This window comes from Branchiostoma floridae, chromosome 6, assembly GCF_000003815.2.
Source record: "Branchiostoma floridae strain S238N-H82 chromosome 6, Bfl_VNyyK, whole genome shotgun sequence".
Lineage (NCBI taxonomy): Eukaryota > Metazoa > Chordata > Leptocardii > Amphioxiformes > Branchiostomatidae > Branchiostoma > Branchiostoma floridae.
The window spans coordinates 25,136,436-25,161,848 of NC_049984.1; the positions used below are offsets into that span (position 1 = coordinate 25,136,436).

General features: G+C 38.0%; 1 protein-coding gene across 1 annotated transcript in view; it reads left to right on the plus strand.

The window, feature by feature from the left end:
• Window positions 1–31: 31 nt before the first annotated feature.
• LOC118417586 (F-actin-uncapping protein LRRC16A-like) overlaps window positions 32–25,413 on the plus strand; it is a gene marked incomplete in the record, with an annotated part of 57,797 nt that continues 32,415 nt past the window's right edge. Inside the window, 14 exon segments of the mRNA XM_035823181.1 lie at window positions 32–291; window positions 444–538; window positions 7,868–7,918; window positions 11,054–11,113; window positions 13,605–13,732; window positions 14,709–14,806; window positions 15,312–15,382; window positions 16,593–16,666; window positions 17,422–17,497; window positions 18,328–18,413; window positions 18,889–18,983; window positions 19,744–19,830; window positions 20,509–20,603; window positions 22,478–22,555. Coding sequence (XP_035679074.1) covers window positions 249–291; window positions 444–538; window positions 7,868–7,918; window positions 11,054–11,113; window positions 13,605–13,732; window positions 14,709–14,806; window positions 15,312–15,382; window positions 16,593–16,666; window positions 17,422–17,497; window positions 18,328–18,413; window positions 18,889–18,983; window positions 19,744–19,830; window positions 20,509–20,603; window positions 22,478–22,555 — 1,137 coding nt within the window.

Sequence of the window (25,413 nt, forward strand, 5' to 3'; positions counted from 1 at the left end):
TTGACTGCAAACTGGAAGGCATAATATTATGCTACTTTGGACAGCTATAATCAATGGTTGAATGTAATGTCAGGAACACACCCCGCCACTTCCTTTTACTCATCCCAAACTTGCTGGAACTGCCAACTTTTGACCTCACGACGAATGTGAGCCTCTTAGCTAGCCCATTCACGGATCGGTGACGCTTTCCTCCTCCAAGATTTGGCGCTACACTTGAAGGAACGGGCCAAGAAGTTTGAAGAAGAGAGATGGCGGCCCAGGGTAGTAGCCGAGTTCCCCAAGACATCTCGGGTGAGCTTGAACTAGTTGTCGATTTCACAAACAAAAAAATTGGCGTGGCGTTTTCCTCTATATCATGGACAGGAAGTTTTAACAAGAGGGCGTGATCGTTTTTACTCGTAAATGTCAAAGTTTGACGTTCTTGTGTTTGTGTTTTTCTTTAGAGAATGTTCGGGCTGTTTTGGGGAAAGGGGTTAAAGTTGGGATGAAGAAACTGATCAAGGTACAAACGGGCAGCAAAGAAGAAACGAAAGTTTTGGTGAGTACTGCATTTTTCTGTAAACATTCAAAGCTAGCACGAGCTCTCCAGTGTTGAAGAAGGAACTGTCGCTGAGTTTTTAGACTCTCTGTATTATACACATTCCTTCACATAATGAGGATCGGGTTGTTTGACAACTCTGCCCCTCCCCCTCCCCCCAGTGATCGGTTCCTTTTCTGCCCCTCCCCCTCGTCCAAAGTTGTATACTTGGGGGCCTGCATGCATAGGCATGTTTATTTTGCCTATTTTGCCATTTGTTTATTTTAATTTCCTGTAATTCGTAAGTAAAGCCATTTTTAACGTAATTAGTAGTGAGGCGACACAATTTTATGTACTAGTATTCGCCTTCTTCGGTTTTAGCCTGATAAGTTGGGTTTCTTCTGAATAATGTTGGGACCCCCATGCAGACCCTCATGATGTTATTGGTGTGGGTTTCTTGCACTTGATTGTGTTTAGATCCCGCCAAGGTCCAACAACAGGATGTAAACAATTAAGTCGGAATATTCTTATTCTTCAGGTGGATGTCATAATTAAATTACTTAAAAAAAAAGATTTTTTTGTTCCTTACATCAACAAAGTTGAATAACTGTTACTGTTAGCATCACATGTGAAAAAGGCGAAGACAGTCATAATACTATTAATAGTTTTGACCATGTGCAAATGCTATGACTATGAGTTCACAACACAACACAACACAAAACAACACAACACAACACAGCACAAGACTGCCTGAGGGCAAAACAGTTAACTACTTATGGCTCATGCCATCATGCTGTCGTATCAAGGAGTAAACTTCTTGAATTTGTCCCTTTGTTGGTACCGAATTTGGACCAAACTTTAATATTACTGCAACCAAACGTAACTGTATTCTGCAAATTATGGATCACTCTGCATGACTTTTAGATTACACATAAATATTTAGATTCCCAGTATATGATTATTCCCAGATGCAATGCCTAAATCTTGCGTGTGTCTACAGTCTAGTCTCTGATTTACAACTCAATAACATATAGAAGTAGGACACTAAATGGTAAATGCTGTCTTGCGTATGGCAGTCTCCAGGACCCGTCCCTCTATTTCAGGATGGAAATTTGCTTGTTGGGACAGACAAAATTTTACCATGTTCATGTAAAAAATCTGAACTTCATGATGGGAAATGAAACTGTATTTTCAGTAGCTTAAAATGCAGACTTAAAAGTAAAAATTAGGCCACCCAAACAATGATTGGAACAATTCCAATATGCTAGGTAGACTTGTATTTGAAATATTACAGACTATCCACTACCCTTTTAGTTGTAATGATGAAATGGAATCTGTCCCTCTATCCAGTCCTTGATTGATCACTATCTTGTCACACTAACTGGTGTCATCATGACTAATCTATACTGACACTTGTTGTAGGGATGGTAATGTGATACAGGTGTCAAGGATGGGCAAGCACAGTCTTCAGTTCATTATATGATATTTTATAGAGGGCCTGAATGTGTTTTTTTTATATTATATAGGCGAATGTAGCCTATTTTGGTTTCCTTTTATCTTTGAGGACAGTGTCTTATTCACATAGTTTATAATGAGGCAACCAAATTTTGCGTTCCTTGATTTTATCGTAATACTTAGGATCTGAATTCAGGTCCCCCCATGCAGATCCTCATTGATATAGAGAACTCTGGAACTAAGCTTCTAAGTTGTCTGTTGTTTTGTTTTTCTAAAATACTGTCGATTTTCATTCTGACAAATATCTTATAACATCCCAGTTACCAACGATCTCTCGTATACAAACGTCATTGGACGCAATGTTTTGATAGTATTTGGTACTGGTAGATTCTAGTATGTAAATATTATACATAAATTTGATGGGAAGATCTATGTGTACACAGGAAACCCTCTTTGAACTGAATACAAGGCTGTTCTGAGTTTATTAGTCAGAGAATTCCCCTTTTCCCATGAGGCCATGAGTGAATACCAATGGTATGCAGCCAGTCAACCCAGTTCAGGCAACAATTACTGATCACCAAGCAGATGTTAGGAGGAAAGATAGGAATGTTTACTTCTGGCTACCCCTTGTTTGCTTACATTTAAGGAGGTTTAGTAGGTTAGCGAAATAGCTGTCAGAAATGGCTCTTTCCTCCCATTACCTACTTGAAGATTATTACTTACATACAACAGTATACAGTGAACCCAGGATAGTTTTGATAAAAGATTTGTTTTTTCTAGAACATAGTACTTGTTTCTGAGTTTCCATTTTACCCAGCATGAGCCAAAATTATTTTTAGAATATATTTTACCTGTGTACATATAAGCCTTTAGTGTTCTTCAAAACAAGAAAGTTGGGAGAATGTTTTGGTTTATTTGTTTTGCCAGGGAATTTTCATTCCCAAGGGCTTTAATGATTACGGCTGTCATGCATAAGAAGTCTAAATGCATTTGAAGATATAACTGACTCAAGAAAGTGTGGGATTTCTATTGTATATTTTCTCCATTTATACGAGTGACAGACTTTGCAAATATTCAATTTTTCATATTTTCAATTTAACCATATATCATATTTATGATGCAGAATTATACAGTGACCTTTCATTCATGAGTTCACAGAATATTTATAGAAACACTGTAATGTCATTGCCAAAAAATGGTAATTGTATGGAAAACGATGTATATTTCATGCGGAAGACTATAAATTAGATATCATAGCCATATGATGCCCTCTGTATGCATAATTCATGGCATGTTCCATGGTGCGTAACATGTACATGTAAATACTCTGTTCAGAGGAGTTTGTATACGCGATTACTGTTCAAAAGAAATTCATGTTGTGCGGCACAAGTGGTGCCATAACACTGCTGCTTGATCATTTGGTTCAGGGCTCTCGCCAGCGTCCGTTTTTCCGTCAATTGACGGAAATTTGCTGCGTCTGACGGAAAAATTTTAAAACCAATCCGTCAACCTTGACGGACAAAAATCCTTGGTGGAAGCTACAGGCGGCTTGGGGATGCCGTCCATGGCCGTAAAAGTCACACACTGTTTGTTTTGCTATTGTTATGATTGTTGACAATGTGTGTCGGCATCCTTTCGCATACGATAATCTCATTAAAACCGTTTTTCAAGGTCTCAGTTCAGTCCTTCTAATTAATTTTCGCGGTTTTCGCGACGATTGTAACTAGCTGATGGAAAAAAATTTCGAGCTGGCTAAAGCCCTGATTTGGTTCAAACATGGTTGAGTTCGATCCCAGGTCGGGCTCAGCTTGGACATGTTGTAAGGTACTGCATTCATCATTTTGGACATAAAGTCGCTGGCCCCTTGTATGAGCCTTACTAGTAAGCATCAAACATGCACCTTAAAGAACCCAGCACACACACCAAATTAACACTACCCTAAAGATACTAGCATGCTAAATATCCTGGAAACATGTCGTTCTTACGTTCCATTATGACCCTTGGAAGATGTTGACCAGAATGCCCCTGCAGCTCCAGGGCAAGCTGCAAGGGGGCCCAAACATACATCACTTCTTTTGGGTAAATGTAAATGTAACCTGCATTTGTATGTTCATGCCGTGTTTTTATGATATCTAATTGTAACAAATCTCACTCAATTCAGGAGGACTGCAGCTTCCTGCTTGTGTGGGTTTGCGTCTGTGATATAAAAAAAATTAATGAAAAAAAATAAATAAAGACTATACCTCCATTTTTTCATGGACGTAAACATAAGCTTCCGTTGTGGCAAACATAACAAAGTTCCCCCCTCCCCCCTTCAGGTCTTTACTAGTAGGTTGACTAGCCCAAATAAACTTTCATTCAACATGATAATGTTACTGTTAGCTGTAATGCTCTTGCAGGTGTTTTGCCTTGAGACAGTCAATTTGTTAGTCTAAAATGTCTTAGCTGTACAATCTAACCACCTTGGTATTTGTGGTTTTGAACAAGACTTCCCAAGTAGACGCCTTTTCTGTTGCAAGAAGGAAATTCCTTCCTTGAGTTGTAACGTCTGGTATGCCTTGTTATCCTTCAGTAACTGCTCTTTCCCCACTGTAAGTGACATCACCACATGCCTCTATTCAGTACCCTCTGTCTTCCTAACCTTTAAAGTTTCCAGGTGGTAAACACTTACCGTAAATTCATCTACTTTTGGGTGGTTTTAATATTTTAAAGTAATAGGAACAAGGGAGGTCTTTACAGTGCTTTGATGTAAATTCACGGCAGAACAGTCACCATACAGTCAGACTTTTCATAATCATATTCATAATGTCATGAATTTACAGTTCATGACAGAGGTTGCTGCAAAAATAAAATAACTGCAAAAGTTCCAAGAGTTACAGTACCACCAGATAAGATTGCAGTTCACTGCTGTTGTATTTGTGTAGGGTAGTTTTGGCTCCACCCATTTAACAAGTCCAGTGTCACAGAAACTTGTTCAGAAAAGTAGAACATATTTCATTTTGAAAATGTAAATGCAACATACCTTTACAGATAACAAACATATCATATACCTCACCAGAGGTTGTGGGAACTTCGGAAGTACTTATTATTTTGCATATATAATAAGCTTAAATAGTAGGCTCTGTTTTTCTTAAAATTAATTTGAGATCTTTTATGATCAGGCTTTCTTTTTGTTAGAATAACGTAGATTCTCATTTTGTTTGCCACCAAATATGGTACCCAAAATAAAAACTTAAAAAAATAGAAGTCCTGATGGAAATGTCTAAAAGACATGAAAAAAACAGCCAGAGCCTAACTTCTGCTTAGAGAGTAGCTAATTATGAACACTTCCCTGGTTTCAATGGAATGTCCCATATATTTCAGACTGAATATACAAGCACTAATCTCTACTCAAGTTTGTTAAAAACTTGTAGCAAAGTAATCACAATGGTATTTCTGGCCCGTGAGTAAATTTTATGGATGACATCAGTGCGCTCATTAATTTTTGCCTTATTTCAGAAAAAAAAAAAAAATTTTTTCCTGTTTGGGATGGTCAGATAGACCGAAATAGTAAAATGTGTTGTACTCAGCCTAATAATCATACTTGTACAAGTTGTAGAAGTGACACTAGGGAGGTACTAAGTAGTAACCATGACTAGACTAGAGTTGCAGAAGTGAAACTCGTTGGATAGTAACTGTTGAAAAAGTGCCACCATTTAATTTATATTATATGGAAGTCATGAATGTAGTTGCCAGCTTGGCATGTGATACCAGTCTACCACACTAGTATATCACTTTTACTACACTAGTTCAAAATTATTGAATACAGGAATGAAGTATTTGTTGTCTGTGCTCCGTTTTGTCACTTCAGATCCTGTTATGATGTTTCTGGTGCCTACTTTGAAAATTTAGCCATGATTTTATTTTTTTTACCCATCTTTTTTTTTCGCGATATCTCATTATGTTTGCACTCTGCATAGGATGTCATCCATAAAATTTACTTGCTGTGGCCTTAGGACAGTTACCTTAAACCCTTGACCTTAACAGAACAATAGCTAACCCCACTGACGTCAGCGCCCATTCAGTTCACCTGGCTGACGAGGAAGGATCCTTGGTTTACCTTTCCTCAAGCACTTTCTTTGTACCTTAAGGTGTGTCCTTTGTCTTGGAAGGGACTTTGAACCATACCTTGTTATACAACAGTCGTGCATTGCAGGTAACCGAACTGATTTGGGCAGTGGTGGTTGGTAGAAGTAGGTTTTGAAATCCAACTTCCTTTTGACAGTACTAGTGTCAGTTGACTATCCTACCACTTCCTCATAATCATATGTGTTGTATATCTTCTGTGGTATGTATTTACGTTTTGAAACCTTCCCTATTAACAGACTGAGTATGTTGCTTAGGTAGTTACATTGTAGGAGTAGAAATTGTGATGCCCTAGATTTTGTAGACTGCATTCAGTCTTGCTCTTAGGTGAAAGTGTTTAACTTGCTATGTTGTAACTTGTAGGTACTATGTTAGCTGTGGAATTTGAGCTCTCGTGCTATAGCATACATTTGTATTATAAACAATGTCTTTTCTGATACTAGTTATGCATTCACTCGCAGTGTTTATTTGGTGTGACCATTTTGTTAAGGTCTGAAAAAGTAACACATTTACTTTACTTAGTGTTTCTAAAATAAGGAAGTTACATTATGTTGTTTGAAAAGTTGACTTCATACCAATACAGTACATGTAAAATACTACTACTACATTGAACATGAACAGTAAGTGTAGGCCTGAGATAATGTCTAATAGATATAACGTTTCTTAACCTTTATCCGTGGGGTTAACCTATATCCATTGTATTTAAGCATGATATTTAGGGATATCATGTCGACAGACAGTGGTGTTATATTGCCATTTGAAGCTACCGTCCGTGGACTTGATATTAACGGGATATAGGTTACTACATCAAATTTACAATCACAATATTCGTGGGGTAGCCTAAATATCCGTTTTTAAAACTCCTGGTGTTTTCCATTCAATATTTCTAATATTTATCTTACAAACTGAGAATATTGCAAGTTGAAATCACTGTCCGTCGACTTCCTGTCTCAAAATACCGTTTTTAAAAGCAATGGATATAGGTTACCCCACAGATAAAGGTGAACTAATATTACCATAAAGATTACAAACTTGCAGTCTATGAAGAGCATTTCACAGATGATATAATCTCAAGTATATGTAGAAGTTTATTTGCAAGTTCGTGCCCGAGGGCTAATTGCAAGTACATGGTATACACATAGTGACAAATGGACAGTCATAAACAATATTCTAATCTAATACTAGTGTTGGCTATTTCTAAACAGGTTGGGTTTGACTTCTTTTTTGGAAGTACACAATGTACATGTACACGCGCCTTCCAGCAAAAACAGAATTAGCTATATATAGCCAGTTCCAGCCAACTGTCTGAAGGGTAATGAACTGTGATTATCAAGTCACCATATTATGTTTGGTTCAGTTGTTACAAATTGATTATGAACGGTGGGTACGTGATGTCAGACATATATGTATATGGCTGACGCAACAGGCCAAACCCATAGTTGTAGCCCCACCCCCTTTAATTTGTCAAAATGCATAGCAAATGTGAAATATAAGGTCAAAGAGTTCAATACAGATCATCGCCCCCTTCCAAAATACAGCAGCTACACATGATGTACTCTCCTATGCAATTTAATTACTGATCTTGATTGACAGCAAGGAAAGTTTTGGTTAGGCCAATAACTCCTGATGGACAGCTGTCAACAGATTCATTGGGCAAAATTGTGATTGCGGGTTTATTAATTAAAATTCAATGTATCTCTTTATCGTATGAAACTTTGAAAGGGACTGTATTCTGGAATTTGGAACTGATATTTTGTTTTTTATTTCCAGGCTTTGTCACAATCCAGAGCTTTCATCTTATCAGCAAAGGTGCCTTCTAAGGTAAGACAGCTTGGTCTTTTAATTTTTCAAAACTTCTGTGATTTACAGTATCAAATACTGTGATCTTTACAATTTTTTTGCGATGGTTTTATGCTCACAACTGTTACCTTGACTGTTCACCGTGAACTTAAACGGTGTTTCCATTACTGTACAGTATGTGACTCTAGTGCTAATATGAACTTCAAACCACCTCAAACACTCTAAAATATTTCTTCTAAAATATACTTCTAAAATATATACAATGTTATGTAGACGAAAAATACTAAGATCACTGTAAACTTGAATGCATTTACAGAACTTAGTTAGCAACTAGAAAGGCCGACATTTGCTTGAGAGCAAATACAGCATATTTCAGCCATCTCCCTCATGCTACAATAGGCCTTGAGGTCGTTGACGCCTTTGGCCATTGGAAAATGACCCAAGAAATTCCCAAATATATCATTCTAAAGTGTTCCATGCCAAAAATTATACATGGGTCATTTGGATAAATATCTAGAGCTCCCCTTTACCAAATTCTGGGCCATTTGGTTGTGAAACGAGGGAACAGGAGCCAAAAACAAAATATGGCCATAAAATTGCAATATTAAGCAATATTATGTTGTACTGTATGGAACAACTGTTATTGAATTCATGTGCACATATTTGAAGGGCACTTTTATACCAAATTTCAGGTCATTTGGTTGTAAAACGAGGATACAGGAGGCAAAAATGTGCCTTATTTGTCAAAAAAATGGCCAAAAATCGCAAAATTAAGCATTTTGTTGTACCGTATGACAAAACTGTTATCAAATCTGTGTGAACATATGATCAGGGCACCTCTGTACCAAATTTCATGTCATTCGGCTGTAATAGCAGGGCTCGTGACTGCGACTAGATTTGGTCGCAATGCGACCGTAATTTTAATAATGCGCCTATTCTTTAAATGATGGTCGCACGGCGCGCCAATAAAAAAATGAGCAACGCCCTTATTTTCCCCCGAAAACTTCGCTCAAAGTTCAAAATTCGCCGATTTCGGCCTTCACCGAGCCGCCATTTTGATTCTAACTCAAGTCTCGCGCAAGTCTCGCAGTAACTCACATCTCGCGAATCGCGAGAGTCGCACCCCATTGGCCATTTCGGCGTGACGTAGCTCGCCCGGCCGCCATTATTGGTGGAATATCTGATATCCCCGCTGTGATCGCGGGAAAAATCACGCAGGAACGCTTCAAAAGCGTGTAACTTTGACGAAAACTCATCGAATGCCTAAAGTCCTTGGTGATAAGTACATGTATAGGATTCTTTTGGAGTTTTTTTTGCTTGTTTGTCGGTGGAATGCGGGAAAAACAACAGCTAATGCGACGATGACAAACTGGGGAGGGGGGCTGTGTCGCATGTCGGCACTGAAGTCGTAGAAAATGTTGAACGGAGGTCGCGATTTTTTCACGGTTCCTTCAGATATTAATTTTGTTGCAGTCTTTATTTTCAAAAGACCGATAAATAGATGTTCTTTGTTGGGAAAAGTTCGATTGATTTGCCCTTCGAACACATCTTTTCTGCTACATTTTTTCAACTGAAAATATGAATTGTTTGTACACAGATTTTTCTATATAAGTTAACACTGATGTTACAGGCTACAAGTAAACCTCTAATTTTCCAGTGCATCTATTTTTAGCTATGTTCTTAACAAAGTAGAAGAGATACAAAAGAAATACAAGATGTACCTGACAGTCCTGGCTACACTTTCTCCTCTGTTGGTTTGCAGATTTTCTTGTAGACTTCTTTAGTTTGTTGTTGTTGTATATGTAACAGTCAAGTTTCACCTTTAGCAGTAAGGTTAATTTACCCTTCCGGATTGTGTGTATTAACTTAGGAAACATTATAAAAATCATATATTGTAAGGAATCAGTGTTGTATTACTTGAAAGTGATCTCATGTATTCTCTTGTTTCTTGTTTGGTTACTGGGTAACTATATATAATATAGAACACCCCTAATTAATTCTTTAAGCCATACCCACCTCTAGTCAAAAACATTGATTACCGGTATTGGAGTAATATTTTGTATGGCTTCAGACGTTTCCTTGTGCTCCCAACCTTTCATAGTGGTGCTCCTAACTTTTTGCTGGCGCTCCTAAGTTTTAGGAGTTAGGAGCGCCATGCTCCTAGGTCAAAAAGTTAGTCTGGAGCCCTGAATAGCAGGGTACAGGAGCCCAAAATATATATAGAAATTGACAAAAACCTCAATAAAATCATTATAAAGGCAGATATGAAAAAAAATGAAAAAAAAACGCTTGAGTGTATTGACTTACTCTACCTTTGTGCCAAATTTCAAGTCAATCGGTTTAAAAATGGCGGAGTTGATTCGATTTGAAGATTTGACAGGAGAAAGAAAGAAAGAAAGAAACATAATACCTATGGTATGGCTGAAATATAATGATTATAAAGTTGGTATACATCCTTGAAGTTATTTCTTCCTCTTAAATTTTTACCTTTTGTATTCATTTGATTCAAATTGAAACTGAATAGGGAAGTACCATAAAGTGGTTGCAAAAAAATGCAGAAGTCTGTTTGACAGCTTCAAACATGGAATATTGACTTTTTTGTCAAACTTCCTAATATTCAGTTAAGGCTATAGTCAATTAGTTACTGTAAATGCATTAAAGTTCAAGGGATTTAGTTTTGCGGTAGCGGGAAAAAGAACTGTTTGCGGTGGTTTTAAGTTCGTGGAAGCGCCAAGCTCTGTAGTCTCTTACTATCATGAAAAAAATGGTTGTGGTGGTTATAAGTTCACAGTGAATTGGCAGCCTGAAAACAGCGAACATAAAACCACGGCAAAAATTTCTGCATTTACAGTATTACAGTTCGAACCCAACCTAAGTCTGATTTCATGCATTGTGCATATAGTAAGCTTTATTTTGTAGCAACCAAAAGCAAAATACTTGTAACCAAGATGAACATTTTGATATCTTAATGAAATTAAATGCATATGAAACTACGTTCTTCCATAAATAAGAATTTGAATGGACAAAAATTGTTTACCCATAATAATTTGATTTGTTTGTGAATTACCACATTAATGTCATCACTAATGTCAACAGCACCACATTGATGACCTTATATGGAGATTTTACTCTGGATTTATGCCCCCCTCCCCACAGTTGGAGTCCAGTTTCCACTATTTGAACATACAGAGCATAGCAAGTCTGAAGACAAAACAGGTTGGTACATGTTGAATACATTGATGAATGAAAAATCAGTTTATCAAGCAACTGGGTATGAGTTTGGAAATTGTTACTAATAGACGTTTCATAGTTTTTGGTCACAAAGTTAAACTGTTCTTCAACAGATCCTGCTCAGTGTCACTGCCAAAAAAAAAGGTTGTAATAAATGCTACCTGAAACGACAGTTTCCAAAATCATATCCAGTTCCTGCTAAGAGTAACTGCTGGCGCATGGTAAGGCCACACCAATTTTATTTGTTGTTTCTTGGATTTCCCGACCTTATTTAATTTTCTCATTGAAAAACAAAAACAGCTTTTCAAATTGATGGTCACACCTTCTGTTGACAAAATTTCACTGCCTCTCCTTTCTGCCTCAAACTCCAGTAGCTGTACGTGCCTCCTTTGGATGGTAGTTTATAATTTTTCTTCAAACTTTGGATTTTGCTACCAGGGACCCCCTAAATGTTGAAAGTTTAGGTTTTCCTGTCCAATCTCTCCTACCCCTGTCTTTTTGAAAAGTTTTTTTTTTTCTACCGAATTGAGGCCCAATTTTTTTCTGTAAAAAATCCGAGAAACAACAAATAAAATTGGTGTGGCCTAAATAGATATAATTTATGATCTATATCTTGGGACTGCTTGAGTGAGTGACATTATCTGTAGCCCTGCAGACTGTTCAGTGGGGTTGACTGTGCCTGGGTGATAAGTATTGTTTATGACTCAGTCTGCATATCTGCCTCCATCTTGTTTCCTATCCACCACTCATGATCAGGCCTGAAAATGAACTTTTTCCTTCCCTTACTGTCCCAGAAACAAAATGCGGCAAAAAGAATTTCAAACTGTGGCAATGTAAACTTGAATCGTCCCATACCAGTGTTGTTCTTTTTTTACAAATTGAAAACATGCTAGCACTGTAAATTGATGTGACATTTAACTAATAGTAATAGAGAAAAGCATTTCTTTACAAGTTTGTCTTCGCAAAATAAAGAGAAATTTGATGAAAGAAATTTAATGGAATTATAGATTTTCTGTTGAATGTTACCTTTAGAAGAGACCGTTTTACAAGTTGGGCTTGCATTGGCCAGTGGGACTCAGACATGAGATTATTTTCAAAGTCCCAAAACTGTCGCAAAGCAAACTTTGATTGAGTTGTCCCAAGCCAAACTTTGGTTGCCAGTGGTCAATATATGGACACCAGGGTTCTAGCCAGGATTTCATTTTAGCGTAGTGGGAATGGTGTGGAATGGTGGGGTCTTGCCCATCCACCGTGAGATTTTGAAACTCTGTTAACATCACATGTAATTTGAAGGATTTTCTGGTCAGTTTTAAGGGTCATGTCCCCATTTTTCATTGTTCAGACATTGATTAGACATTGTTAAACAAGCAAATGATAGCAAAACACCACTACACTAGTTAAAAATTAGCGTAGTGGCCCTTATTTTAGCGTAGTGGACCAGGTCACAAATTTTACCGTATTGGCCCACTACGCTAAAATGCACTAGCTAGAACCCTGGACACTGTTAATTTTGAGCCCTGTTTGACCACTGTTCCATTGTTTATAGTGAGACTGACTTGGCCCTATTTCAAACTGTTTACTAGTATCCTGAAAAGTTTGACTACCATTCATTTGTTAGTGGTAGCACTTGTTAGAAAAATGTTAAGAGGGTCCGGTTAAACAAAACATCCTCATAAAGTGATGGCAATCATTCAAGGATGCAGATAAACAAACTGAGTTCCTCGTGATAATCATTTCAAGGTCATTTAAGTCCCTTTGTAGCCACTTGCCGATACTTTTATTGAGAGACGAGTTGACTTTGAGTGATCAGTCACTCAGATTTATGACCTTTGGATTGGTTGCAATGTTTTTGGAATTGTATATTTGAGAATGTGTTGAATGGTATGGCCTACATAATTGTGGGGAAGATAGGCGCAGACCCTAGAGGTACTGAGTTCGATTCTGACATGCCTTGTTGCTGTTTGACATTGTGCCCTTGGAAAAGGCAGTCTACACTACTTTTCTCACTCAAATCAGGTGCAAATGAGTACTAACTAATTATAAATGCATTTATATATATTGTCCCTCTGATAATTGAGGTCCAATGTTGAACACATGAAAGAACCCACCACACTTATCGAAAAGAGATGGTATCCATCCTGTTATAGGTGAATCAATCATTACATTTAGTGTTGCCATACACAGCTTGTGCTTACTATTCAAAATTGTATGTTATACAATGTACATGTACAATGTACCTAAAGGCAGTTTACATAATTTTATTATATGCGGAACAAAAACAAAAAGGTCTTAATAAAGTTTCCAAATTCAAAGTGACTATCATTACGTGTATCAACCCTTCCCACACCTCTTTGCTGCATACTGTAAAACCTAATCATCTAATCAGCTACAACAGTAACATGCATGTGACAAGAATATGATATATATTTTCTGGTAAAATAAATGAAATAAAATGATGCTTATCTTCTCCTGACAGCTACACATCGAGGCCGAGGACAAGAGGAACATTTTCAAGCCCATCGAGGCCGAAGATGCTGAACACATTATAGGGCACATCGGGGTCTCACTCAAACGGACTTTCCCTGACATTCCCAGACCTTTACAGTAAGTAACTGCATTGTACTAGGTGTGTCATATTCATGAAGCATTGTGAAAAGATATGTTTTTAGTCCATTATTATCATATTATTATGTATAAATATGCAACAGGTGAAACATGAATGTAAGACAAGAATTTGTATCTTTTTTAAGGACGTTATATTTTTCTCATATTCATCTTTTTTAGTATATTTTTCTCATATTCATCTGTATCTAGTTTTAGTGTTCAAAGAAGTAGGATTTTCATTTTTAATGTTTGAATAGTAATAAGCTAGTGTGCAAAATATATTTGCAGATGTAGACACTGCAAGGGGAACACACTCAGATGATTGTCCAAAATCCCATAGAAAAGTCTTATAATATAAAGCCAGTCATAGCCATACATCTGTTTCATTATGTTTAGGCCTAGGAAGAAAAATGTTGTGTTTCCTGTTTCCCTACCTACCCTAGAAAAATCTGCCGACCCTAGACTTTCTTTTGGGTGGGCAGTGGAGTGTCATATACATGTAGCTTACAGTTAGAATTTTTCTTAATCCTGCTTCCCATTGAACTGCTTGTTCTATCTAATGAAGGATAAATGTATCTATTATTCACAACATTCAAGTTTGACATTGAAAGATAAGTGTCCTATATTTCAGTTTACTTTGTTCAACTGTAATATGTATCACTCGAGTTTTGGCCAGCCTAAAAATATTACAACACAAGAAAAGAAAAAGATAATCCCTACCTGTTGACCCTATTTTTTCAGGACTGAAATAGGAAACACAACATTTTTTCCTAGGTCTTTAATAGGACTTAATATACAATGTCATGTACACATTTAATCTTAATTGTGCTATATGATTGGCAACCATCATTTAATACTCATGCTTAAGAACAAGTTGAGCTTGTTCCTTTTACGACTTTCCAGTACACTGCTGTATAGTTTTATAGCAATCATGTTTAAGAACAAAGTTCAACAGTTCCATTTTCCTACCGTCCAGTACCCTGCTGCCCAGCCTGCTGATAGAACCAGCTGAGCGGATGAAGAATGTCCAGCGGGCAGTGGACGCCATGGGCAGCAAGGAAAAAGGACCCTGTGGTAAAGTTCTGTTCTGTTTGTAGTGTCTACTCATATGTGTGTTACATCTTCATAATGGATGATTGTACTTATCACTTTGGTGATATTGTTACGTCGTTAAAAATAAGTAACAATCTTTCCAGATTTACCAAATTTCCAACAAAAGACATTGGCTATGCATGCTAGCTGTGATCATTTCCAAAAATTAGTTGCTTGACATTGTGTTGCAGCCTTCAGTAATGTGCTGTTTAATCGTTTGTTATGCCCACCCAAAGAATTACATTATTTTATTACGAAATACTCCAGAAGTTGAGATAATTTGCAACATCAATTCCAATGTCCGATTCCAGCTTCCAAGTTTTTGACAGTGGCCCAGGTGGTACATATGAAGCATGTTCAACTTCCTCTACTGAGGGCTGGATTGAAAGCCTGTAGGATACCAGTAAATTTCCGTGAAATACCGTAAAATACAGACAGGTCTGGAATTATAGAGCGTTATCATAAGGCCAAGTGTCTGCTGTTTCAGGTGGCTTCTCTGCCATGTACACCTGCATGTGTGACTTCCACAACCTTCCTGTTAGAGAGGAGGTCATCTGGGTAAGTTGGCAATACATCCTGTCTTCATTAAACAGTTGCAAAACAGTGCAATCAAAGTAGTATGATATAGTTTACCTAAAATTATAAGTCCCACTTAACAGGTATTTTAAAAATCACTTAGTTTGGAGATCAGGGCTCGAAATACACTTTTCAGTCAACTTGCACCAGTGCAAGTTAAGCCAAAGGTAACTTGCACCAAAAGAAACTTACTTGCACAACCCAAAATAGTGAACTGTTAACCCTTTATTCTTCTTCTGAAAATTTGCAAATATATGGGGATACATAAAGACCTGGTCCACATGTTTGGATATTTGTTTTCCAAAGCGTATTTTATTTTGGATTTCAAATTGTACAACAAATGTGAATTTAGGCTTAATTTAAGACAATTCAATGTCTACTACTTGATAAGATCAATAGATTTCTTCTGGACTCTTCGAGTGACTTCCATCACTATTCTTAACCATCGCTAGAACAACTCAATACAAACACATATAACTGGAAAATCCAGTTGATCATATCAAAGTCACTAACTTGTATGCAAAATGTATTTACTCATATGCAAATCAAGGTAAGACAACACCATAGGAATTATTAGCATTATAGAGATGGAATTGTCTTCAAATTTTGTTTACCTAGATGTCTAACCAAGTTTAGAAATAACAAATTTAGGCTATTTTTTTATTCAGTGTTGTTTTCTTTTACCTTTCAATGGCAGACAATATTCTTGGTGTGTGTAAGCTTTTTCTAAAGTCAGGTATTAGTGGATAAAAGTAACTTGCACTGGTGCAAGTTTGGTCCAAACTTACTTGCACCACACCAATTTTACATGCACAAACTTGCATATGCATGTGGTATTTCGAGCCCTGGAGATACATGCATGATTTTTCAGAAACACTTCTGAGACATGTTTACAAACTAAAACGCCTGTTAACATGCTTGAAAGAACCCCTTGCAACATGTTTTCTACAAGGACTTGCAGTTCAATGGAAGGGGGTGCATGAAAACCCCTAATTGTAAGGTAAATACATTTCCAGAAATGATTGTTGCATTTTCAGCAGAAGTGTTTCCAAAACCGCAATGTACCGGTAAGCAGACCATAGAAATAAATAAAAATTACAGGAACATGAACTATACCACTCAGTCATCAGAATAAAGCTAGAAAGCTCCCATAAATACAGTTAAGACTAGATGTTCTACTTTCCCTTTCCAGGATGTGGACACCATATATCTGTCCCAGGCCAACAGGGAACTCTGCCTGGATGACTTCAACCACATGGACAGCAAGTAGGTTTACTCTATTTGTACACCCCAGAAGTTTCACTTGAGACTGGGATCTCTGACCAACAAAACATGTGACGTTTCCCTCAAGGAACTTTAGAGACAAATAACATTTTTTTGTACATTTTGTGTACTGTGTTATGCTGTATTTATCATTTCCCATTATCATAAAATCAAAGGTCTCATGAATGCAATTTTCATCTTTCAAAGTTTGCTAGATTTCCCAAGAAGGGCAGAAATGAGATAGAAGGAGGGGGAAACTAAACACAATGCAATATTGTAAACAGTAGGAAGTAAAAAAAATGGGATTACTGGCATTGTATATACAAAGAGCTTAAGAGTGCTCAAGCTTCTTTGCATCTCTGATTTTTCTCCTGTATGAGACCTAATCTGAATTAATAGGACAATGGCTAAATTATTGTCGTAATGCCCAACTAACTGCAGTAACTGTAACTGTAAATGACTTAAGATTCACTGGGCTTTAACTTATTAATAAGATGAAAATGGAGTGTTCATGTTGTATTTTTAATTTGCAGTTGAAACAAGAGGGTAGTTATACACTTGTTCAGAAGACAGAACGAGCATTTTTGTGATGGCTTTATGTTTGCTAAGAGGTTAATGCAAAAAAGGCGAATATTGAAGCACCAGCAAAATTTCAACATTATACATTCATTACAGGTATCTTGTACTGTGGTACAAACAGAGATGTTTTAAACAGTGACTATGTTACCTAATTGATATGTATCTCATGATGTCTACAGAGACCTGGGTCCCATCATCTCAGCACTGGAACATAACACTTGGTTCACCAAGCTGTCATCTTACCACACCAGACTGGTAAGTCATCTACCTGTTGACATGTGGTGGGAGCTTCAAATTCATTCCTGAGTAGACTTTGTATCGAAAGAAATTTTAGGTACAGGTACAGGTACAGGGGTTTAGGCACAGGTCCGTACCTTTACCTGTACCTTAGACAAGTTTGATCAATCATCTGTAAGTTATAAATGTAGCCAACTGTCTTCTTTAGTGAGAAATCGTCATATTTGTATGAGGATTTAGATATTTGAACCTCAAAACAAAGCTTCCTTAATTTTCAACTGCAAGATAATCAAACTGTCATCTTTGATCTTGGAATTTACTTATTGTTAGTCTCAAAAAGTGGTGTACAACAGTGATTTAGTGGCACAGGACTGGTACAGGTACACAGAAGTTTAGGTCCGGACCTGTATCTAAACAATTTTATAGGTACGATACAGGTACGAGTATATTTAGGTACACAGCCCTATTCCTAAAAAAATTAAATGAATATTATTTAAGGTAGGGTTGTGTCTATTTTTTCCCTTCCACTCATTGTTTGGAAGCCTAAGTAATGTTGTTAATTTTCCTTTTTAATTTCAATCTTAATCTGTCAGTTCTAACAACAATACATTTTCATGTCGTGTCATGACGTTCAGATTTTGTACACTTTCGTCAAACTGTAAGATTTTAATTTCTTCATAATAACATTATTAATATAAAACATTTCTTGATATAAAATATCTTTGTTTCAGCTTGATTTATTTTAAGACTCACACTATCCCCTTTGCTAACTTTAATGTTAAAGGTAAATATTACATGTACTTTAAATATGAAAAATGGTTTTTGTGACCTTTTTGTGTCCTTAACAGGCCGAGCACAGTGAACAGCTCTGTAAGGTGATGAAGAAAAACACCAAACTTGAGGAGCTTGTCTTAGAGAATGCTGGTCTTAACAAGTAAGATATCTGTTTTTGATTTTGAGCTACAATGTATGTGTGTAACATGCTTATGTCCTTTTAAAATCCAGTGCCCAATACAAAATGATGTACATGTAGATTGTCACAATTGTTGTCACTCATCATAATAATATATGATTTACAAATACACTGTTGATACTTCAATGAAAGTCCTAAGTAGATACTATAAAATGCATTTAATTTTGTGGGTATTTACTTTTGGGGTAGCGGGAAAATGGAGTGTTTGCAGTGGTTTTAAGTTCGTGGTAGCGCCATAGACTGCAGTCTCATACTATAATGAAAAAATGTTCGTGGTGGTTTTAATTTTGTGGCGAAGTGGTCACTGTGAAAACCATTAAACCACCACAAGCATTTCTCCATTTACAGTAATCTCAAAGAATTCTTATTTGATATTTCTCATTTTTTTGCTCAGGCAGTGAGCCTCTTCTGAAGTTAACAATTCCTTATGTTGTAGGGAGTTTGCCAAGCACATGGCCACAGCCTTGCTGTCCAACACCAACGTTGCTCTGCACACCGTCAGCCTGTCACACAACCACTTAGAGGACAGGGGTAAGGAACAAAACTTTCTGGCTTAGGAGATACGATAAGTAACAATCCTTTCATTTAACCTCATCTAGATGACACTGTACAATAATTCAAAGGTTCTTTTTCATGTTTTTGAATGTGATCTAAATTGACTAGAGCAGGGCTCTAGCCAGCGTCCCTTTTTCCGTCAATTGACGGAAATTTGCTGCATGTGACGGAAAAATTTTAAAACCAATCCGTCAACCTTGACGGACAAAAATCCTTGGTGGAAGCTACAGGCGGCTTAGGTTTGCCGTCCACGGCCGTAAAAGCCATACACTGTTTGTTTTGCTATTGTTATGATTGTTGACTATGTGTGTTGGCGTCCTTTTGCATACAATAATCTCATTAAAAACCCATTTTTCAAGGTCTCAGTTCAGTCTCTCTAACTCCTGGAATATTTTTTTTGGCGACAATGGGAATTGGCTGACGGAAAAAAATTTCAAGCTGGCTAGAGTCCTGGACTAGATTGTTGAATCATTAATTTTAAAGTGTCAGAAGATTTTAGCGTTACTTGAAGCTACATGGAATTTTTTTTTTGGTATATGCCCTAACTATGAATAAAGACAATTTTAGATGTCCATTAGGAAACGTTGTATTGTAAGACAGTTTTAGGCTGAAGATAATTTAGATTCCTTGTTGTCTAACCTACATCGAAGTTACTGTAACAGTTATGGCTAACTTCCAACACAGATAGACTACGTACTAACTGTTACATGTACATGTATGTTCTTTCCACATTCAGGGGTGAATGCCATCAGTGGACCCATCTGTAAACTACCCAGAGGCCTTCAGCACTTGAACCTGACTAAAGTTGGCATGACTGCAAAAGGTGAATATTTTCTTCTTTACAGTCAAACCTACATGTAAAAGTGACCTCCTGAGTGTCCATAACTTGGCATAAGGACCACTTTTTGGTGGTCCTTTAGATCACACATTCAAGCATTATGAATCATGTCAAAGTGACTGTATAGACTAGATTTTATTGGTCTTCTTGGTGGTCTTCTTTAGCAATTTTAACTGTACATTTTTTTAGATGTACAGTCAAATTAGTTTATTATTTATAACATTTTGGATCACATCCATACCACTATGTCACATTGTGCCAAAGAGTTGTAGACCAATTAAGTTAAGAGGATGGTGTGCAAAATAATATGGAAAAAGTCGGCTGAGAAAATCTTGTTGGTTGTACAGCCAATGCCCCAGTATATACAAAAACAATGTATGATATAACATTGCCCCTCATAATTCTAACAGATGCCATAGTGCTGCCACATAAGAAAAAAGACAGCATTAGCATCAAAAATGCACTAACAATGCAGCTACGGTAATCCTGAGGTATATTATACACTTCAGGTATTCAGGTGTTCTAGACAATCTTGAGAAGGTCTCTATAACAGTGTTTCTTTTCTGATGTAGTGGTAATATGTGGAATTATAAGAGTTGAGGTTAAGTTAATTTTTAGATTGATAATTATATTATAGATATTCATATTTCATGACATTTTCAGGTGTGAGCCACCTGGCCCTACAGCTGATGTCCACCAGCCAGTCCCTCAAACAGCTCCACCTAGCAGATAACATGTTTAAGGCAGAGGACATTCTGGTAATGTGGATTTTATATCTGAATTCGTAAAAGTTATGAGGGGAGACGCAGGCCAAGCCTTGGCACATTGAAATGTGTACATAAAGGCACAGAAAGACAGTGCCAATAACTCAACTTTCTGACATTACTGGCATACAAACTTGATACTTTTGTGCCCTTTTATACAGTTACTTTTGAATTGATGATTAAAGCAATAATTTGAATAAAGTAACTTGGGCCCCATTGTCATAACCTGCTCTTAACCTAAAATCTGTAAAAACTTGCTCTGTAAGTTTTACATTATGAATATAATATATTTACTCTCAAATGTTGGATTAGCACACAAGCACACAAATTGTAGAAAATCAAATGATGCTAAGGGGGGGGGGGGGTGTTACATTATACGACATGCATTGTGTCTTAGTCCATTCTTTCAATCTATAGAATCTGATACTGTCAGAGAAGTAGAAGTTACTACAATAATTGCCTTTTCCTTTCTTTCTTCATGATGGACAATGTGTTAAATGTAGGCTGAAAAAGGACAGGTGTGTGGAGAGTTTTGATGATATGTTAATCAAAAACAACTTGAATGCTTCTTTTAAAATTATGGTGGCTTGCAAAGGAAGCTGTCCACTAAACATTCTTGAGAATCTGGAATTGGAATAAAACTAGCTTGGTGATAACAGCCAATTGTTTGTATATTATCGAAAAAGTCTAATAGTGTGTAGCTTGGAATAGAAGAGTGGCAAATATCTTTTGTGTTGGCAGTATTTTATTGGATGTAATCGCTAGTGCTGGTACGGCTGAAAGTATCTTAGGACACTGAAAGTTACACCAAGACATGTCCAATTTTTTAAAAGTTTTTTTCTCAAAAAAGTTCCTTCACAGTGACTTTTTTTTTTTTTTTCTTTTTTGTTCAGAAAATGTTTTCCGTATTGTCTGGAGATGCACTCAAAGACATCTTTATAAGTTAACAATCAATTGTTCTGAATGGATGCTTACCAACCGGAGACCCTCCCTTTACATGTGAAGAGAGAATGTGTACAACATACCTTACTTTAACACCTTAAGTTAGTTCTTCCTGTGCCTATCACACTACATATAGTACATGTATTTGCCTACATCCTATGTCTACTTTTCTCTCTGTAAGTTGTTTTTATTTCCATGTATGTATATGTGAAACTGCATGGGCCCTATCGAAAACCAGTGTATTGGCACTGAATAGGCTACCCAGGTGTTTCAAAATAAACAAACAAACAAACAAACATGTCTATACACCTTTCTCACGCGGCGGCCATGATAGATGTAAAACAAGTTCAATGAGGCAAACAAAAGACTGTCCATCATAATTAGCAGTTCAACCAATGATAGCCTATCAATTAGGAAAGGGACCAATAAGAGATTTGGCTGCATGTCCGTCAAATATTTGCATTATTATGTCTTTATTTTGCATCTCTTAAGGGACTATGGGGTCAGTCTACGCTACTCTAAATTGCTACATCTTTCGGTGCATAACACTAGTTATAATATTTGTTATTTGATCTTATATTGTGAAAATTTGTGTGGTTTGGAGGAATTCTAAATGGCAGCTGATTTTAGAAATAAGTTTTGTCTGTTTGCCTCATTGACCTCGTCTTCGATCTATCATGGCCGCCGCGTGAGAAAGGAGTATTGCCAGTCAACAAAATGTAGCCAGAGCATGTGTCTTCTAAAGATGTGTCTTCTTCTTGACGCGTTCTAAACAAACTTTATGTCCTTCCATGCTACATGTATCTCAAATTGTCTTGGTGTAACTTTCACCTTTCTAAGACATATTTGTCCCAACCAGTGAGACAAAAAAAAAATCAAGAACAAAAATGTAACTCACCATGCATATTTTTTTGTATTGTCTACAGAATCTCCAAGGGGTTTTTGCCCAGCCCAATGTCCTAACCCACCTGTCCCTGTCTGGGACTGAGTGTGCTATTGACCCAGTGAGTACATGGTTACATACATGCATGCCGTACTGAACACAAGTACAATGTAGTACATAGCGATAGGCCTGTCCTTGGTGCTGAACGCTGTGACCAATCACACTGTACTGAACATTACAAATTTGAACAAACCTATAGCTATATCATATGTTTTACTGTAAATTTTCATTCACATATGCATGGATTTTTAATTGAGGGAATAAGAGGTTTCTGCAGTTTTTGTTGTTGTTGTTGTAACAATTCTGTAGCACAGTAATCATACAAGGGTTTAGGGAGACATACATTATCTATTTCATTTGTCACAAATTGTCATAAAAGACATACCTAGCATGCTTAACACTTAGTCTACTAGATGTCAAATAATTTATCAAAATGGACTTGTCCTCAATGTTTATTTATGATAAATGATTCTGATAGAGAAGCAGAAGATTGCTAGCCTGGGTACCATCCCGGTAGGATTTTTTGGGTGTTGGATTGCTTGTTCGAACGAGCGCTTGAATGCTTGAACCCATTCCTTAATTCACTCATCAGGGCCCTCATCCAAAACAGCAGAGAAACAACTGTATATAGTGCATAATAAATGCATGAGTTCGGGAGGTGGATCACGTCCCACGACTGGTCCGAGGTGCACGAAGCAGAAGGAGTAACTGCAAAGGCGGACGCCTTCCACGCGACACTTAATGAAGCCATCGAAACCCACTTCCCAACTAAAGTTATCACAACACACAGTACTGATAAACCCTGGGTGACACCCCAGATTAAACACCTCATCAGTCTGCGACAGAAAGCCTTTCACAAACAAGGCAGCGTCACCTGGAAGTTTTACCGAAACCTTACTCAACGCGCATTGGCTCGAGCGAAAAAGAGTCACTACAGTGACCGGGTGGCCTCCCTCAAACATGCTAATCCACGGCGCTGGCATCAGGAGGTAATGAACATGGCCAATGTGAGTAAAGGTAGTTCAGAGTTGAGAATCCCGGAACTGAACAACGAGGACAACGCAGCCGTTGCAAACATCATCAATAGAAAGTTCGCTGAAGTCTCTAAAGCACTCCCGGCACTTGATCTCTGTCAGCTGCCCACCTTCCTACCCGCTACAAACCAGCTCCCCAACCCGCATGTTTGGGATGTGTATCAGCGGCTTCTGGCTGTCAAGACGTCAAAGGCACCGGGTCTAGACAATATTCCCCTGAAGCTACTCCGTGAGTTTGCCTGCGAACTGTCTACACCGTTCTGCCACATCCTTAATACATCATTCCAGGAGGGAGTTGTACCGAACCAGTGGAAGCAGGCGGTCGTTGTGCCCCTTCCTAAGACGCACCCTGTCAGTTTAGATCAGCTACGACCTATCTCCCTAACTTCTCAGTTTTCGAAAATAGCAGAGTACTTTGCATTGAAATGGATTCTACATGACATTAAGTTTGACAAGAGACAGTATGGCAGCCTTAAAGGCCGCTCAACCGTTCAAGCCCTAGTCAGCTTAGTGGACAATCTATGCAAAGACACTGATGCTTCAAAATCCATCTGTACTTTGGTGGCTACGGACTTTTCTAAGGCCTTCGATCGAGTACACCACAACACCGTTATCCTAAAACTGTTAAACAAAGGTCTGAGGCGCGAGCTGATTCCCTGGATTTGCGACTTCATTTCCGATAGGAAGCAGTGTGTTCGGTACCGTGATGCGCTGTCCAGTTGGGAACATCTCTCCTGTGGTGTTGCTCAGGGCACCTTACTCGGTCCCATCCTGTTTTTGACTCTTATTGACGATGCCGCAGGTAACACCAACATTCCTACGTGGAAGTACGTGGATGACATGAATCTGCTGGAGTCCAGAGCCCTCCACCAGCCTTCCACCCTTCAACATGAGCTGGACGAGCTACACGCATGGTCTACCAGCAACCACATGCTGTTGAACAGTGGCAAGTGCCTCACCATGCATGTGACCTTCTGTCGTAACCCTCCACTGCTCCCACCACTCCAGATTCGCGACACACCGTTAGCCGTTGTTCCCAGTCTTAAAGTTCTTGGACTACACGTCCAAAAGGATCTGCGATGGGACAAACAGGTTGACCAAATGCAGAAGTCCTCGTCGAGGAAGCTCTACCTCCTCAAACGGCTAAGGAAGTTCGCGCTGTCATCAGCCGACTTGACAACTATTTACACAGGCTATATCAGGCCAATTCTTGAATATGCGGCCCCTGCATGGTCACCTGGGCTGACACGCATCCAATCGGACAAGCTGGAGAGAATCCAGAAGCGAGCGTGCCGCATCATCTTAGGCAATGCCTACACAGGCTACCTTCCTGCACTGCAAACACTCGGACTTGTTACCCTAGCAGAAAGAAGGGAACAGCTCTGTCTCAAGTTTGCACGGACATTGCTGAACTCGGAATACAGAGAATGGCTGCCTGCGACTAGATTCCAGATCTCGGGTCGAGCCACCAGAAATAGCCACAAATTGAACAGTCATATGTCCAGAACAAACCGATATAGCAACTCACCGATTCCCTATATGAGCAATCTGCTCAATGCATACGGACCATAATTCCAGCATTAGTCATTACCATATCCACATCACCAAAATAATACTCCCCTGTTATCAGACAATCGTCCAAATGAAATTTTAACCTATGTATATATGTATATAGTACTTATTCCTAGTAGTAACGTGTAATATTTGACTGTTTTTATTGTGTGTTTCGAATGTAAATTGAATTCAATTCAGTGGTCACACTGCGAATTTTCAATAAAGTCATCATCATCATCGTCAGAGCTAGAAGCGACTGCATATTATAGGTGTATAATAACTACTTTTAGGATGATATCCAGGCTAGAAGATTGCGGTGAGATGATTGGCC